Below are 18,185 nucleotides of genomic sequence, written 5' to 3'. Positions count from 1 at the left end.
TAAGTGTTTTAAGTTACTTATTCTTTTGTAATCTCAAATAATATATATTCTTTGGGGGGTTTTTTTCCCCTTAGTGATATGTTTTAAAAACTGAAAATTAGATATTTAATATTTTAAAATCAGGGAGAGCCAAGTAAAATCCAGTTAAATAATACCATATGTACAGAAGTTACTTTGCAAAATTTTAATAAAAAATAAAATCCTTTTTACAAATAGTACTGTTTGTGAACATAACACATATATGTGTGTTTGTGTGTATACCTTTAAAAGAAATAAATATATAGTTAAATGAGGGATAAAGTCACATTTTGCCAAATACTTTAGTTTTATTTTGTTTTAATATGAGCATAAAATATTTTTCGGTAATGCTGAGTTAATAACTGGCTTATTTCCTTTTTATTCTGTGTCACTAGCACTGGTCTTGGTCAAGTTATTGTTTATCACCAGCCTTTGGTGAATATAAGAAATGATGAAGGAAAAATTTTCAACAGTTGCTCAGACCATATACTGATTTTTATTTTTGGTGTCTTGTGTTACATTCTTGGTATTATGGTAATAACATTTTCTTTTCTCTAGCTTACTTTACTCTAAGAATACAGTATATAATACACATAACATACAAAATATGTGTTAGTTGACTCCTTATGTTACCCATAAGGCTTCCAGTCAACAGTAAGCTATTAGGAGTTAAGTTTTGGGGGAGTCAAAAGTTATATGCATATTTTCAACTGTGCAGGTACTCAGCATCCCTAACCCCCAAGTTGTTCAAGGGTCAACTGTATCTTGTTAAACAAACTATACAAGCATAAGGAGTTTTTAAACAAATTTTGGCATGGGAAGAGGGGAGAATACATGAATGTTTTAAGTTCTAGCACCTTAAAAATTAAAATTCCTTTTCTAACTTTTTTTTTACTGCTGTCTAATATGAAAGTAATCTTGATTACAGATGAGTATGGCTGTTCAAAAGGTCCATCCAGTTAATATCAGTTCCTGTATTTCTCATGTTGACAATATATACTTTTAATCCTCATTCATTTGATTGGTTATTTTTGTTCCTCATTATAGTTACTTAATAATTTGCTTTTTTTTTTTTTTTGCTATGGGAATGTGATTTCTTATATTTTAATATTTTATAATCAGAACTCACCGTAGAATAGTTGAGTAGCTTTTTAGATTAAGAAGAGGTAATGAAAGTATATACTGTCTGTTTCATCATTTGCATGAATTATTAGGTGTGGAATAATTCAAATTGCATGTTTTTGCTAATATGTAAGTCATGTTTTACATACAGTACTTTTCAAAAACAGCTTATATATATGTATTTATATATTATGATAATAAACTTGGAACAGGAAAATATACTTTTAAAGCAGTAAAGAATATTTATGCCAATATATGAATTTAAAAGATTTATAGCTACATACATATATGAAATATATACCATTGACAAATTTAGTGAAAAAATTGTTAAAGAATTTTGCTAATCAAGGAGAAAATCTTCAATATTGATCACTTTCATTGAACCACTTAACATTCCTTCCTATTTGTTTTCTATACATTTGTGTGTGTGTGTGTGTTAAGAACCCCTGAAATTGTTAACTCTTTTTTAATTATTTTCATTGAGTCAAGATATGATTTCTAAACTTTTTTTTAAAGATATGCTTAAGCTCTAACCCTTTAATGTTAGGATTTCTAAAGTGCTTTTGAGATCAAAGCTAAATATATTTTATCTCCTTTGCTATTTGTCTGATTCATTTTGTTTAAAGTGAAGGATTTCATTTTATCCAAAGCTTTTTTAAAACTTATTTTCAATGTAATTTTTTTAATTGAATAAATGATTAGAATAAGTGAACTTTTATCAGTGAAATAGTAACAGTAGTTTTAGCTTTGCATTAAAGTCTTTTTATTGTAAAATAGTTGTAATTATAAAAATGTGTATTTATTCTGTTAAATATTATATCTGGCAAACTAAAAAACCTGCATATTCTTATTAACAGTAAATTCCCTAATATGCACATATGTAGAACTGCTCATTAAAGTATCAATCTTTAAAAAGAGTTAGTAGTTCTTAGATTAATAGCACATATGTGACATCACAAATGATTTTAAATAGGTTTAATAATCTGTAAACAGAACAGAAAGGTAGTTGTTGAATAAATAGCACATTTATATTTTGTTTTTACATTTATCACTCGTCTTTATGACTTTGTGATGTTCCACTATTTTTAACTAAAACTTGCCAGAAATAATTTGTGAAGTATCTTTTTTTACATCTTTGCTGTTTCCTCAGGAAAATCTTAGCAATTTGTCTGTTAGATATGAAGAATTAAGTTAGCATTAGTTATCTTTATAGGTTCTTTTATCTGTCTTTTAACTTTCTAATAGGTGGTCAAGAAGAATATGTCTTGTCTTATGAACCAGTGAATCAGCAAGAAGGTTTGTGAAGCCTGTTGATGTTTTACAATCTTTTAGAAATATGTACTTCTTAATTTGGGAAATCGGTCTAACTCATACCTCAAAAAATTTTTACTATTATTTTTTTACTATATGTATAAATGTAGAACTTTACATCTTTTATGAAATGTGGGTTTTAGCCCATATTATATTAGAACCTAGTGGTTTTGTTTGTATTGGCATTTTATTTCCCAAGTGAGTTCTCTCTGGTGTTCATAAAAGTATTACTATACTCCCATTGACCCTTGTTCAAAATCTTGGAAGCATCTTGGGTCTTTCTTTGTTCCTTATCTACCTTGTCCAGTCAGTTCCTAGGAACTATTTATTCTGTCATTTCTTTTTTATTTATCACCTCTTTGTCATCCCTTCTACCACAGTGTTAATTCCAACTCTCACTACCAATTTCTCTTCTTCCAACACGATCCCTACTTTTTCTGCTTCCTTACAATATCTGTTTCTGTAATGACCAGTAAAACACAGTACTGTGTTTTCTCATTTGTAATGAGATGATATTAGCAATGTACAGAAATATTAGCTGCTAAAATACTGGATTTAACTTGGTTGAATTATCAATTCTATGACTTCCAAAAGGAGGTTGACTTACACTTAAGATCTTAATGAAGGCTTAGAACCTAGCAAGTCAGGCATCATTAGTGGAGAAAGAAAAAAAATTCTTCATAGCTGTTAAGGATACTTTTGTTCTCTAATGAAATAAAATTGATGTTTGTTTAGTGTGTATTCTTTTAACATGAATTTTATCTTTATAGTTAATTATACTCGACCAGTGATCATATTGGGACCTATGAAAGATAGGATAAATGATGACTTGATCTCAGAATTTCCTGACAAATTTGGATCATGTGTTCCTCGTGAGTAACCCACATAAAAATTCTTAATTACTGTTCTTAACATGTTGTCACTGTTTTTGGTGATGGTAAACATTATCATCTTTAATGGCTTATATAGTTATTTTATTAGCTACTCCTCCATATGATTGTCTTATTTCAAATTTAAATTAATCTCTATTGTATTGAACTTTATAAAACAATTATTTACATAGAAAATAGATTTGTTGTAATTTTAATACTAAACATTTTAAGTTCTTTCTGTTAAAGATACAACTAGACCAAAAAGAGATTATGAAGTTGATGGAAGAGATTATCATTTTGTGACTTCAAGAGAGCAGATGGAAAAAGATATCCAGGAACATAAATTCATTGAAGCTGGCCAGTATAACAACCATCTGTATGGAACAAGTGTTCAGTCTGTGCGAGAAGTAGCAGAAAAGGTAAACATCAAAATGATCCCAGAATACAGTTTTTAATTAGATATGCCTTTGAAAAAATGATAGAATTGAACATTTTAATTATATGTTTAAAAAAACATCAATGTTGCAGCATTGATTAATGTTATGAATTTATTCAACTAAATATTTAATTTTTGGTGGCTTGGGAAAATGCATACAAAGTAAAGAAGATTGACAAAATGAGGTAGAAATGATAACACAAATCTCTCTAAGAGTGGAGGTTATTATTTTAAGGTCCTACATTTGCTAGAGATAGGCCTTATGTTTCCAACATCTAGCATAGTTAAGGAGCTATAATCAGCAATGTCAATCAGTAAAAACGAACCACATGTTCAAGATTAACTGTAGACAGAAAATTCTCCTGAACAATCATTTAATAAAAGACTGTAAAAAATACCCAGCAATACTGTAACGGCAACAGATTATCTGAAAGCACCTTTCAGGGTAGTATGATGATATATTGACATTAAATTAAAGCAGTTTTAAGATGAAGCCAAAGTGTATCAGACATTGTGCTATACTTCAATCACTCCTTGGGCCTAGAAAATAAACATCAGGTTAATTTATACCTTCAAAACTAGTTCTTCTGTCATAATAATATACCTACAAAACATAAAGCAGTAATTCAGCATCCTAATTTTCCATCTGTAAATGCTACTTTTTGTATAAAGGGTTTGGTTAGTTCTGATCAGTTTTTAAAATTGAAAAAATGGAAATTTCAGTGATGGCAAGAAATTGGGAAAATAGGAAATCTTAGATATTGTTAGTGGGGATAGAACACTTGAGCAATACCTACCAAATGCATATATCATATGACTCAGAAATTCTACTTCTTGGTATCTTGGTAGAGATTCACACATGAGAATCCTGTATAAGGATATGCATAGTACCACTTTATAATAGTAAAAAAATTGAATCAACAAAGAGAAATGGATAGTTAACTTACTTATTCATACAGTGGGATACAGCAGCTAGAATGAATAAACTAATATAGTACTAGTTAGGTGTATCCACATTAATCTCAAAATGACAAATGAAGTTGCAAAGGATATATGCAGTTTGACACTATGTAAACTTTTAACATAAAACAGCCTATATAGTTTATGAATACATGTTTACTAAACATACAAACATGCATGGAAATAATACATCTACTTTAGGAGTATATACAACCAATATCCAGTATTTTCCTTTGGGAATGGAGGGAAAGAAAATGTAGCTTTAAGTTTTATTTGTAATGTTGTTATTTCTTTTTTAATTTATTAAAAATTCAAAAACCACACCCTCAGCCTAACTGAAAGGTAATATCCAGACTTCAAATTACTGGTAAATTGAAAAGCAACCAACAAATCACAGCAAGCTATTTCTTATGCAACCCTTGTGGAGAAGAAAATGCTTAGAAATTCCACAAAGTGGAAATATTAAAAATAATACTCAGATCACAGTGCAATAAAAGCTATTAATTATCAGAACATTAAAAACAAAAAGACCCAGACAACCGGAAGTTTTATTTATTTATTTATTTATTTTTATTTTAGGGAGAGAAATATAGATGTAAGGGAGAAACAGCGATTGGTTGCCTTCTGCCTTCTGCAAGTTCCCCAAAGGGGGCAAAGCACAGAGCCTGCAACCCAGGCATGCGCCCTGACCTAGAATCGAACCAATGACCTTTTCGTTTGCAGGACAATGCCCAACCAACTGAGCCACACCAGCCAGGGCAGGCAACTGGAATTTTCCAAATAAAAAGTGAATGAAAATAAATAAACTAAATCCCAGGTCACATAGTATAAATAAAAGCAGAAGTTATGCGGTATACTGCAGGAAATAATAAAGAGCAAAGAAGAAACTACTGAAAAGAATAGTTAAAAATAAATGAAACCCAAACTGGTTCTTTGGCATGATCAGAGTTGTTGATAAACCTTTAAACACAAATTACCAACATCAGGAATAAAAAAGCTGTCAGAATCTACAAATATTAAAAGAAAAAAATCAGGAATTAGAAACAACTTTTTACCACTAGGTAAACAATTTAAATTAAATGGGTAAAGTCCTAGAAAGAAATAAACTCCTTAAGCTCACTCAAGTAGAAACAGATAATTTGAATAGTTCTATATCTATTAAAGATATTATTTTAAAATGATATTAATTTTTACTTAAAAACCTTCCCACAAAGAAAACTCCAAGCCCAGATTGCCTCACTAATAAACTCTACCAAACATTTAAGGAAGAAATAATTAATACCCATTTTCCCATAAAATATAAATGGTTGGAATACTTCGCAAAAGATTCTGAGAGACCCGCATAGCTTTGATTTCAAAACCTGACAACACCTTACAAAAAACTGCAGACTGATATCCCTCATGAATATAGGTGCAGAAATTCTAAACAGAATTTTAGCAGATTGATTCTAACAATATAAAGAAAAGATAAAGTGTCATGACCAAGCAGTTTTTATCCAATTAATGCAAGGTGAATTTAAATATCAGAAAATCAGATCTCCAAAGTGGCAGCCAAGGTAAATAGACCTCACCTCCTCACACAATCACATCAAAATTACAACTAAACTATAGAACAGCCATCACTCAGAATCAACTATGGAATTAAAGAAGAAACCACATTCATCCAGGCTAGTAGGAGGGATGGAAACATGGGATGGGCTGGTCCCAAACCCATGTGGAATGGATAAAAGTAGGAAGGGATATCTCGAGAGTGAGGAGTCCTAGCCCCACACCAGGCCCTCCTAGCCCAGGGTACCAGTGCCAAGAAGATAGGTCCCTATAACTTCTGGGTATTGAGTTGGTGAAAGAAACTTCTGGATTCCCTAGCATTGCCTCTTAAAGGGCCCATACACAGACTTACTCAGACTCACTCCCTCTGTGCTCCAGCACTGGGGCAGCAGCTTGAAAGGGACCAGTGGCATAGAGGGAGGAACTGAAGTGTCTGGTCTCAGGGAAAGAGCTGGGGGAGAGTTTTCTCCCAGACAGAACTGCTGGCAGAAGCCATTGTTCCTTTTCTGAACCCTCCCCCCACAGAGCAGTGGACACCATATTGGAGACTCCATCAACCTGACTTGCATTGTTTGACCTGCCCTGGTGATTCCCTGAGGCTCCAACCCCCCCAACTTATGGGCCCACCCAAACTGTTAACAGTGGCTTTTCTATACAAATGGCTTGGCTTGTCCCATGCTTCTGAAGATCTTCCTAAGTTCTATCAAACAGGCAGTAGCAGGACTCAGTGAGCACCAGAGCCCTGCCAAAGTAACTCCTACTCTGTGGAGTGAGCCCCAGCACAGCGGTCCTCTGTGGAGGACAGGAATTGGTGGTCATTGGTCACAGCCAGTCATTGCAGTTGACTGGCTTGGTTAAATCCCTCCCATTGACTTCTCAACAGCAATCAGAGTTCAACTACAAGAGGCGGGTGTACTCAGCCCACACCAAGACCACACCCTTAGTACCCAGCTTGGGTGATAGGGGAGGCTGTGCCACTGGACCCTATAGGACACCTACTAAGTTAGACCATGCTACCAAGATAGGGAGTCATAGCAGCTCTACCTAATACATAGGAACAAATGCAGGGACCCTGCCCAAATGAAACCAAGAAACTTGGCCCAAATGAAAGAACAGAACAAAACTCCTGAAAAAGAACTAAACAAAATAGAGATAAGCAGTGTTATCAGATGCAGAGTTCAAAACAATGGTTATAAGGATGCTCAAGGAACTTAGGACCTCAGCAGCAAAAAACAGATCCAGTCAGAAATGAAGGATACACTAATTAAAATAAAGAACAACTTACAAGGAATTAACAGAGTGGATGAAGCCAAGAATCAAGTCAGTGATTTAGAACATAAGGAAGCAAAAAGCAATCAGAACAAGAAGAAAAAGGAATAAAAAAAAAACAAGGATAGTGTAAGGAGCCTCTGGGGACAATTTCAAGCATTCCAACATTTGCATCACATAGGGATACCAGAAGAAAAGAGAAAGAGCAAGAAATTGGAAATCTATTTGAAAAAATAAAGAAAACTTCCCTAATTTGGTGAAGGAAATAGACATACAAGTCCAGGAAGCACAGAGAGCTCCAAACAAGATGGGTGCAAACAGGCCCACTCCAAAACACATCATAATGAAAATGCCAAAGGTTAAAGATAAAGAGAGAATCTTAAAAGCAGCAAAAGAAAAGCAGTTGGTTACCCACAAGGGAGCTCCGATAAGACTGTCAGCTGATTTCTTAAAAGAAATTTCAGGCTAGAAGGGATTGGTAGGAAATATTCGAAGTGATGAAAAGCAAAGACCTACAACCAAAATTACTCTACCCAGCAAGCTCTCATTTAGAATTGAAGGGCAGATAAAGAGCTTCTCTATAAGAAAAAGCTAAAGGAGTTCATCATCACCAAACCATTATTATAAGAAGTGTTAAAGGGACTAATCTAAGAAAAAGAACAAAACTAAGAACAACAAAACGCCAATAATTTCCTATCTATCAACAGTTGGATCTAAAAAACAAACTAAGCAAACAAGCAGAGCACAAACAGAAGCATAGATATGGAGAAAGTTTTAACAGTTGACAGAATGGAGGGGCGTCTGGGCAATGGGTGAAAAAGTAAAGGGGCTACAAAGTACAAATTGGTAGCTACAGTGTAGTCATGTGGATGTAAAGTACAAAATAGGAAATGAAGTAGCCAAAGAACATACATGCATGACCCATGGGCATCAATGGTGTGGGGGTTGCCTGAGGGAGTAGAGGGTGCTGGGTAGAGGGGACAAAGTGGGAAAATTACGATAACTGTAATAGTATAATCAATAAAGTATTTTTAAAAAGACAGTCAATGTAACTCACATATTAAACTAAAGGAGGAAAACTATAAAATCTCCATAGTTCAGGAAAAGCATTTGACAAAATCAACATCCATTCTTGATTATCACTCTCCACAAACTAAAAATTAAAGAGACACTCCTCAAACTGATAAACACCATTCCAAAAAACCTTACAGCTATTATCATCCTTAATGAATTTTTCAAAACATTATGTTTTCCCCCTAAAATCAAAAATATGTAAAGGATATCTATTCTCACCACTTGTTTTTAACATTTTATTAGAGGTTCTAGCCAATACAATTAAGGCAAGATAAAGAAATTAAAATGCAGATTGTAAAGGAAGAAATAAGTTTAGCAAGATTGAAGGACACAAAATTCAGTTGTATTTCTGTATACCAGACTAATCATACATTGAACTTTTGAAAACAACATTATTTACAGTGGCATCAAAAATTATTAAATACTGCCCTGGCCAGTATGACTCACTTGGTTGGAGCATCATCCTGTAGACGGAAAGGTCATGGATTGATTCCCTGTAAGGGTGCATATCCAGGTTGCAAGTTTGATCTTCAATCAGGGCACATGCAAGAGGCAACCAATCAATGTTTCTCTTTCTCTTTCTCTCTCTCCCTCTCTCCCCCCGGGCCTCCCTCGACTCCTCACCACCACCACCACCCACAACTTTCTCCCTTCCTCTCTCTAAAAAACAATGAAAAAATATCCTCAGGTGAGGATAAAGAATACAATAATCAAGTGTGGTACTGGCATAAAGACAGACAAGCAGATCATTGGAACATACAAGAGAACACTTAAATAGACCAACATGTATATGAACAACAATGGAAAATGGTAAAAAATCAGTGGAGGAAGAGAGTCTTTTTAACAAATGATGTTTGAATGATTCACTAACCATACCTCATACCATATAAAAAAGTAACTCAAAATAAAAACTATAAGCCCTTTAGAAGAAAACATAGGAAAAAATCTTCATAACTTTGGATTTGGCAAGGATTTCTAAGATAATATACCAAAACCACAATCCATTTAAATAAATAAAAAATTGGACCTCATCAGAAATAAAACTCCTGGCGTGCATGCCCCTGGCCGGCTGTGCACCCAACTCTGCAGATTTGTGAATAAACATCTCACTTTGCTGATGAATGAATGAATGAATGAATAAAACTTTTTTTCGTATATTTTATTGATTATGCTGTTACAGTTGTCCCAATTTCTTTTCCCTTTGCTCCCCTCCACCTATCACTCCCCCTTCCAGCAACCCCACCCCCCTTAGTTCATGTCCATGGATTATGCATATAAGTTCTTTGGCTTTACCCTTTTCTGTACTATTCTTAACATCCCCCTGTCTATTCTGCACCCACGAACTGTGCTTCTTAATCACTGCACTATTTCTCCCCCTTCCTCTTACCAGCTGACACCCCTCCAAATGACACCCATACCTATGATTCTATTCCCACTCTGGTTGTCTGCTGTTTGTTTTGTTTTTAGTTTTTAGATTTTTTTGTTGATAGTTGTGAACGTTTTGTCATTTTAATGTTCATAGTTTTGATCTTCTTTTTCTTAAATAAGTCCATTTAACATTTCATATAATGATGACTAGGTGATGATGTACTCCTTTAGCTTTACCTTGTCTGGGAAGCACTTTATCTGCCCTCCATTCTAAATGATAGCTTTGCTGGATAGAGTCATCTTGGTTGTAGGTCTTTACTTTTCATCACTTTGAATACTTCTTGCCAGTCGCTTCTTGCCTGCAAGGTTTCTTTTGAGAAATCAGCTGATAGTCTTATAGGCACCCCTTTGTAGGTAACTCTGTTTTTCTCTTGCTGCTTTTAAGATTCTTTTTATCTTTCACCTTTGGCATTTTAATGATGATGTGTTTTGGTGTGGTTCTCTTTGGGTCAAAACTTATGCTCTTTAAAAAATACAATCTATATACTAGAAAATATTTTCAAATCATATATCCCATAACAGATTGTATCCAGAATATGTAAAGACTCCTACAATAATAAAAACAAATTACCCAATTTAAAAATGGGCAATGGGCCCTGACTGGTTTGACTGAGTGGATTGAGCCTTGTCCTGCAAACCCAAAGGTCACCAGTTCAATTCCCGGTCAGGGCACTTGCCTGGGTTCTGGGCCAGGTTCCTGATTGGTGGTATGCAAAAGACAACTGATCAATGTTTCTCTCCCTCTCTCCCTCCCTTCTCCTTTCTCTAAAAATAAATAAAATCTTTTTAAAAAATGAATAAAAATGGGCAAAGGGTTTGAAAAGACATTTCTCTACAGAAGTACACAAATGACCCTGGCTGGTGTGGCTCTGTGGATTGGGCGCTGGCCTGAACTAGAAGGTTGCCCGTTCAATTCCCAATCTGGGTCCATGCCTGGCTTGTGGGCTGGGTCCCTGGTTGGGGCATGCGAGAGGCAACCACACATTGATGTTTCTCTCCCTCTCTCTCTTCAAAAATAGATTTTAAAAAATTTTTTTAAGTGCACAAATGGCCAGTAAGCACATGAAAAGATACTTAATATAACAATTAGTCATTAGGGAAATGCAAATTGAAATCATAATGAGGTGCCACTATACATCTATTAGAATGGCTAAATTTTTAAAAACTGACCATTACTAAGTTCAAGGGAGATAAGAAGCAATTGGAAATGTCATGCTCTGCTAGGTGGGAATACAAAATGGTACAATTATTTTGAAAACACAGTTTAAACATACACCTAAAATACAACCCACTGCTAGGTATTTACCCAGGAGAGAAGAATGCACATGTTCATACAAAGACTTGTATATGATTTTTCTTGGCAGTTCTTTTTGTAATGGACAAAAACTGGAAACAGCCCAAATGTCCCTCAACTGTCAAATGAATAAACAAAGTGTGGTATATCCATGTAATGCAATAGTACTCAGCAATAAAAAGAAATAAACTGTTGATACACACAATGACATGGATTAATCCCAAAATAGTTATGCTGAGTGAAGGAAGTAGAATACATACTGAGTAATTCTATTTATATAAAGTTCCAGAAATTTCACACTAATCTATAGTAATAGACTAGTAGTTGCTTGGGGAGGGGTAAGAGATTACAAAAAGGTGTAGTGCTGAATGATATGTTTATTATCTTGATTGTGTTGATAATATCAGGATGTTTACACATGTAAAAAGTTACCAGATTGTATACAGGCATACCTTAGAGATATTACAGGTTTGGTTTCAATCCATGACAATAAATACTTAAGTAAAGCAAGTCATGTGAAATTTTTGGTTTCCCAGTACATATAAAAATTATGTTTATGCCATACTGTAGTCTACTAATTGTACAGTAGTATTATGTTTTAAAATATACATACCTCAATTTTTAAAAATACCTTATTGCTAAAACATGTTAATCCTCATCTGATCCTTCAGTAAGTTATAATCTTTCTGCTCGTGGAGGCTGTTGCCTCCATATTAATGAAAACATGTTATCTGCAAAGTAATAAAGCATAGCACGAGAATATGAGGTATGCCTGTACTTTAAATGCATGCAGTTTATTGTATGTCAATTATGCCTTAATCAGGTTTTTAAAAAACAAACTGACAGTGCTTTGGGGACAATGTGAAATTATAACTTTAATTTAATGTTATTTCTGAAATACTTAAATTTTTTGTCATGCATTATATTATTTTTATAGTAAAAATAATAGAAAGCTTTTTTTTTTTTTAGGATATAAAGATTCTTTTTTTCTTTTTTAACTTTTTTTTGGGGGGGCGGGGGTTTTCAATTACAGTTGTCCCATTTTTCCCCCATTTCTCTCCCCCACCCAGCCCACCCCCTCTCCCGCAATCATATCCCTCCCCATTGTCCGTATCCATGAGTCATTTATACACGTTCTTTGACTAAACCCTTCCCTTACTTATCCCTCTTCTCTCCCTCCCCCTCCCCCTATTGACTGCTATTCTGTTCTTTGTTCTATTTAGTTCTTTTGTTTGTGTTGTAGAAAGCTTTTAAAAGAAATAAGGTAGAGAATAGAAAAACAGAAGATCTAAAAAAAAATTAAAACAATAGACCACTAGCTAGCCTGATTTTTTTAAAAGGAAAAATCATAAACAAAAGAAATGGGTAATGACAAGGGACATAACCATTGAAATATTATGAAATCATAAAAGACTACTTTGAGTATCTCTGTATAAATGTTTAAATTTTGCTTAAAAAAATAACAAAAAAGCTTTGTTTTGTAAAAGAATACAAAATTGACCTATTAGAAAATGTTAGAGGAATTCAGCAAGTTATCATGAACTACCCCCAAAATAACAGCAGGTCTGATGGCTTCAGAGGAAAATTCTATAACAAATCTTCAAAGGTTAGGTTGTCCTAAAGCTTCATAAACTGTTCAAGAGCATTCTTTCTATGAAGCAAGTATAATAGTGATACCTAAACCTGATGAGGACAGGAAAATCATATATGTCACTTACAAACTTTAATGCAAAAGTGTTAAATGTTTTAGCAAACAGAATTGTGTACCACATTGCAAAAATAACATACCATAACCAAATGGAATTAAAGGATTTTAAAGTCAGCTCAACGTTAGGAAATGCATTAATGTTACCTAATCTACCACATTAACATATCATTTTTAAGTATATTTTATTGATTATGTTGTTACAGTAGTTCTAATTTTTTCCCCTTTGCTCCCCTCCACTCAGTCCCCCCCTTCCCTCCAGCAATCCCACCCCCGTTAGTTCATGTTAGTGGGTCGGGGTGTGCATGTAAGTTCTCTGGCTTGACCCTTTCCTATATTATCCTTAACTTCCCTCTATTTTGTACCAACCAATTATGCTTCTTAATCCCTGCACCATTTCCCCATTTCTCCCCATTCCCCCTCCCAGCTGATAACCCTCCAAATGATTCCCATACCTATGAGTCTATTCCTGTTCTGGTTTGCTTAGTTGGATTTTGTTTTTATATTTTAGATTCGGTTGTTGATAGTTGTGAGTTTGTTGGCATTTTAATGTTCATAATTTTGATTTTTTTTTCCTTAAGTAAGTCCCTTTGACATTTCATGTAATAATGGCTTGGTGATGATGATGAACTTCTTTAGCTTTACCTTGTCTGGGAAGCACTTTATCTGCCCTTCCATTCTAAATGATAGCTTTGCTGGATAGAGTAATCTTGGTTGTGGGTCCTTGCTTTTCACCACTTTGAATACTTCTTGCGAGTCTCTTCTTGCCTGCAAGGTTTCTTTTGAGAAAGCAACTGATAGTCTTATAGGCACCCCTTTGTAGGTAACTCTCTGCTTTTCTCTTGCTGCTCAAAGATTCTCTATCTTGGATCTTTGGCATTTTAATTATGATGTGTCTTGGGGTGGTCCTCCTTGGGTCTATCTTGTTTGGGACTCTTTGTGCTTCCTGGACTTGTATATCTATTTTCTTCTCCAAATTTGGGAAGTTTTCCTTTATTATTTTTTCACATAAACTTTCAATTTCTTGCTCTTCCTCTTCTCTGGCACCCCTGTGATAGGGATGTTGGCATGATTAAGGTTGTCACAGAGGTTCTTATGCCTCTTCATTTGTTTCGATTCTTGTTTCCTCATTCTGTACTGGTTGACTATTTTTTTCTTCCTTATGTTCCAAATTATTGATTAGAACCCCGGTCTCCTTTCCTTCACCATCAGTTTTGTGTGGATTTTCCTTTGTTTCACTTAGCATAGCCTTCACTTCTTCCCTTGTGCATTTGTCATACTTAAGCATATCTGTCAAGCCTGTGAGCATCTTTATCACCAGTGTTTTGAATTCTGCATCTGTTAGGTTGGCTATCTCCTCGTATGTTAGGTTGGCCATCTCCTTGTATGTTAGGTTGGCCATCTCGTCGTTGCTTAGTTATCCCACTGGAACCTTAATCCGTTCCCACTTTGGGGCCATATTGTTCTGTCTCCTCATCATGATAGGCTCCTGTGTTTGTTTTCCTCTGTGTCTTAGGTAGAGCATTCGTTCGCTTCTGTTACATTGTAAGGAGCAGAGCTTAGGTATTCATCAGTATAGGGCGACCCATTTCACCACGTTGTGGTGCTGTATGTGGGCAAGAGGTCTGAGAGGGAGCAATACCACTTGCTCAAGACACTTCTTTTTCAGGCACTTCTCCCACTTCTGTAAGGGACTGGTACCTCTAGCCATTGCCCTGGCTGTTGTTCCCAGAGTGGGTGGTTCTGCGGACATTCTAGGACCATGGGGGCCCTTTAAACAACTGGATTCTACTGAGACTGGCAGTTTCTTCCTCCGCCCCCAGCCCCACTGATTTGCACAGTCAGAAACAATGAGGCTTTATTTTTCCCAGTACTGGAACCGTGAGCTGTGGGGTCTGGTCTGGTGCTAGGAGTGCTCCTAAGGTCTCCCTCCCTACTTTTTAAAATGTGAGACCACGCTTTCCGCCTTCCTGCTGCTGCCACTGCTGCCGCCACCACACCATGTTCTCTCCACCCCAGCTCCACCCCTCCTACCTGTCTGGCTATTTCTTACTTATTTCTTTGTTTGTTGGACTTCCATGCAGCTTGATTTTCTGGAACTTCTGATTGTCTCTAGTTTTGAGGTGGTTGTATTCCTTCTTAGTTGTGGAAGGAGATACAGCGTGTCTGCCTAGGTCTCCATCATGGCCGGAAGTCCCACATTAACGTATCTTAAGAGGAAAATCATGCATCTATAGATGCCAGAAAAGTTGTGGTAGGCTTCTAGGGGGGAAAAACTCCCATTTTAGAGATTGGTGTTATTTTTTAAAAAGAAGAGATTGAGATGGATGGATACATAGATATTCTTAGTTTTAAATTCTTAATGGGAGAAAAACAAGGCAATTCCATTATGATAAGGAACTAGTCAAGGGTGCCCATTAACTACTACTTGACATATTCATTCTACACAAGTGCTTTAGAGAAGAGAAATCAGTTGGAAGCAGAAGAATTGGAAAACAGGTAAAACTATATTTTTAGATAATATGGTATACCTAGGAAACCATACAATAATCATAAAATTTTCTAAAATAAATTATAAATTTAAAGTGTGTTATAAAATGAAAGACATAAAGTAGCAACATGTAAAATTAATATGTAGAAATTAATAGCCTTCATTTACATGAATAATAACCAGTTAGAAGATAATGATTAAAAACATGTGTAATATAAGAAGTAGAATATAAAACAGTAAATGTAATAAGAGATAAGCAGACATACATAAGGAAATCTATACAACACTCCTGAAAGACAGAATATATTGCTTGAACAAGTGAAAAGACATCCTTTGTCCTTAACTAAGACAGCTTAATATTATAAAGATGTCAGTTCTGTCTAAGCTAATTTGTATGTGAAAACACTCCCAATAAAAATACTAACTTTTTTATGGGGTTTAAACAAGTCAAATTATAGTTTATATGAGAAGCAAGGACAACAGAATAACACAAAAAAGCTACAAGGGATTCCAGCCCTGCCAGATACTAAAGCATACTATTAAATCTTAATTAAAACAGTATGGTGCTGGCATATGAATAGACAAATAGACCAGTAGAATAGAAAACAGAATTTAGGAAAGATTCGAATGCATATGAAAATACAGTATATGATAAAGGGTCAATCTTAAGTCACTGGGACTTTTAATAAAGGACTTTTTGATAAATAGTGCTGGGACAACTAGAAAAAAAATAATTAATTAAAATAGCTTGAATACAATTGACAGACGAAAATATAACCTGGTCATAGCACAAGTTTTTAACCATAAATTAAAATTCAGATGCAATAAGACTGATAAATTTGACCACATTAAAAATAAAAGATTTTGTCCAAAAAAAACTCTTCCAAAAACTGTTGGAAAACACTATTATCAAGACCAGAAAACAACTGACAGAGTCCTAGCTGGATGGATCTGTTAATTGGAACATCATCCTGTACACCAAAAGATGGCAGGTTCGATTCCTGGTCAGGACACATGCCTAGGTTGTGGGTTCAATCCTTGGTCAGGACGCATACAGGAGGCAGCTGATCGATGTTTCTCTCACATCACTGTCTGTCTGTCTGTCTATCTCTCTCTCTCTCTTCCTCTCTCCAAAAATGAGTAAACATATCCTCAGGTGAGGATTAAAAAGAAAAACTGACAAAAAGATTTCCAAGCAGAGGGCTGATGTTCCAAATATATAAAGAACTCTAAAATTAAATTAAGGAAATAGAGACCAAAAATCTAATAGAAAAAAAAATGACAAAATATATGAATTCACAATTCACACAAAAATAAGATATAGAAATAATCAGAAACTAATGAGCTTGATTACATATAGAGGGGGAGGGGTAGAAAGGATGGGAGATTGGGGAAAATGAGGTACAAGGGATGAAGATGTGACATTTCTCTAAGTATACCTTTTTGTGTGGTTTTGACTTTTAGAACTATGTTAACATTTTATATATTCAAAAAATAATAAAAACAAGGGAAGATAAGGGAAATGCAAAGCGATACACAAACAGGAACTAAATAAACTAGATTTCAAATAAATAACTGCATCAAAGAGGGGAAGAGAAGAAGGGAGGGTCTTAATCCCAATAATCCTGAACCATGGCTAAATACAAAAAGATCTGGAAACAAATAATTAGTACATTGTTTTTCAGAGTGTTATGAGCTAATAGATGTGAAACTAATGTATATTCTAGAGTTCAGCAAATTACTATATTGACAATAATGAGAGTCATGTTTCTTATTGTTAGAGAAGTGACTTTAGAAATATGGAAGGGGAGAGGGTAGAATGAACTCTAAAAATTGGATTGGAAATAGAGAGATGAATATAAACCTACGCATCCTAATATGGATAGATTTAAAAAGAGATGTGTGTATACATACATATCTGTGTTTCCTTGCACTGTCCCCTAAAAATAATGACTTAGTAAACAGTGAGAATATCTAGTGCCTAAATCTTGACTTCTAAATATCATTCTCCATCAAAAGAAAAAAAAAGTCCATAACTCCTTGAAGAAATGGCTGATTCCAGGCCTGATATTGGGAAAGTACAAGACGAGTCTAGAACATTTTCAGTGCTGGAAAAATAAGGAAGTGCTTTAAAAATAATGAGGATGTGTCAGAAAGACACATGTGGATAATTTGAATATTAAAATAATGATTTTAACTACTTACAGAGAATAAAGTAAGAGTCTAAAAATGTATAATGGTATAAATAAATAGCTAGAAGGGAAAGCTTTACCTTACATTACAATATGTATTAACAAAAGTTGAAAGAATGATGAAATGATGAAATCTCTTTTTATAACCACCATGGTAAGGTTTCAGGCCAGAATCATCAGTGTATGCTAAAACTAATGAGTGAATGAATTAACATCTGATGAGACTAGGATATTTTCATAACTTAAAACTATCCTCTCCCCAAATACTTACCAGTTAGTTACATGGGGGAAGATAGTAACTATCTTACAGTGGAGAATCCTGGCAGACAAAACCTTAAACAAGTGATTAAAATTAACTTCCCCGGTATTGGGACAAATAGATATCATATGCCTCCTGGTATGATGGGTTGAGAAGGATACAACACTTTTGTGGAATTCCTGCCAACAATGTGTAATGTGCCATTT

The 18,185-nt window shown here is 34.7% G+C and overlaps 1 protein-coding gene across 12 annotated transcripts in view; it reads left to right on the top strand.

Annotated features, from left to right (window-relative positions):
- Nucleotides 1-18,185, top strand: part of DLG1 (discs large MAGUK scaffold protein 1) — a 311,643-nt gene that overhangs the window by 278,976 nt on the left and 14,482 nt on the right. For all 12 annotated transcript variants that reach the window (XM_090278549.1, XM_090278460.1, XM_090278531.1 and 9 more), the window contains 3 exons: nt 2,386-2,436; nt 3,222-3,323; nt 3,570-3,742. In XM_090278549.1, coding sequence (XP_090134675.1) covers nt 2,386-2,436; nt 3,222-3,323; nt 3,570-3,742 — 326 coding nt within the window. The remainder of the gene's footprint in view (nt 1-2,385; nt 2,437-3,221; nt 3,324-3,569; nt 3,743-18,185) is intronic.

The sequence above is a fragment of the Furipterus horrens genome, unplaced genomic scaffold (genome assembly GCF_987537825.1).
Source record: "Furipterus horrens unplaced genomic scaffold, mFurHor1.1.pri manual_scaffold_1, whole genome shotgun sequence".
Taxonomy (NCBI): domain Eukaryota; kingdom Metazoa; phylum Chordata; class Mammalia; order Chiroptera; family Furipteridae; genus Furipterus; species Furipterus horrens.
The sequence above is the reverse complement of the archived record's forward strand: the minus strand, read 5'-3'. Positions and strand labels throughout refer to the sequence as shown.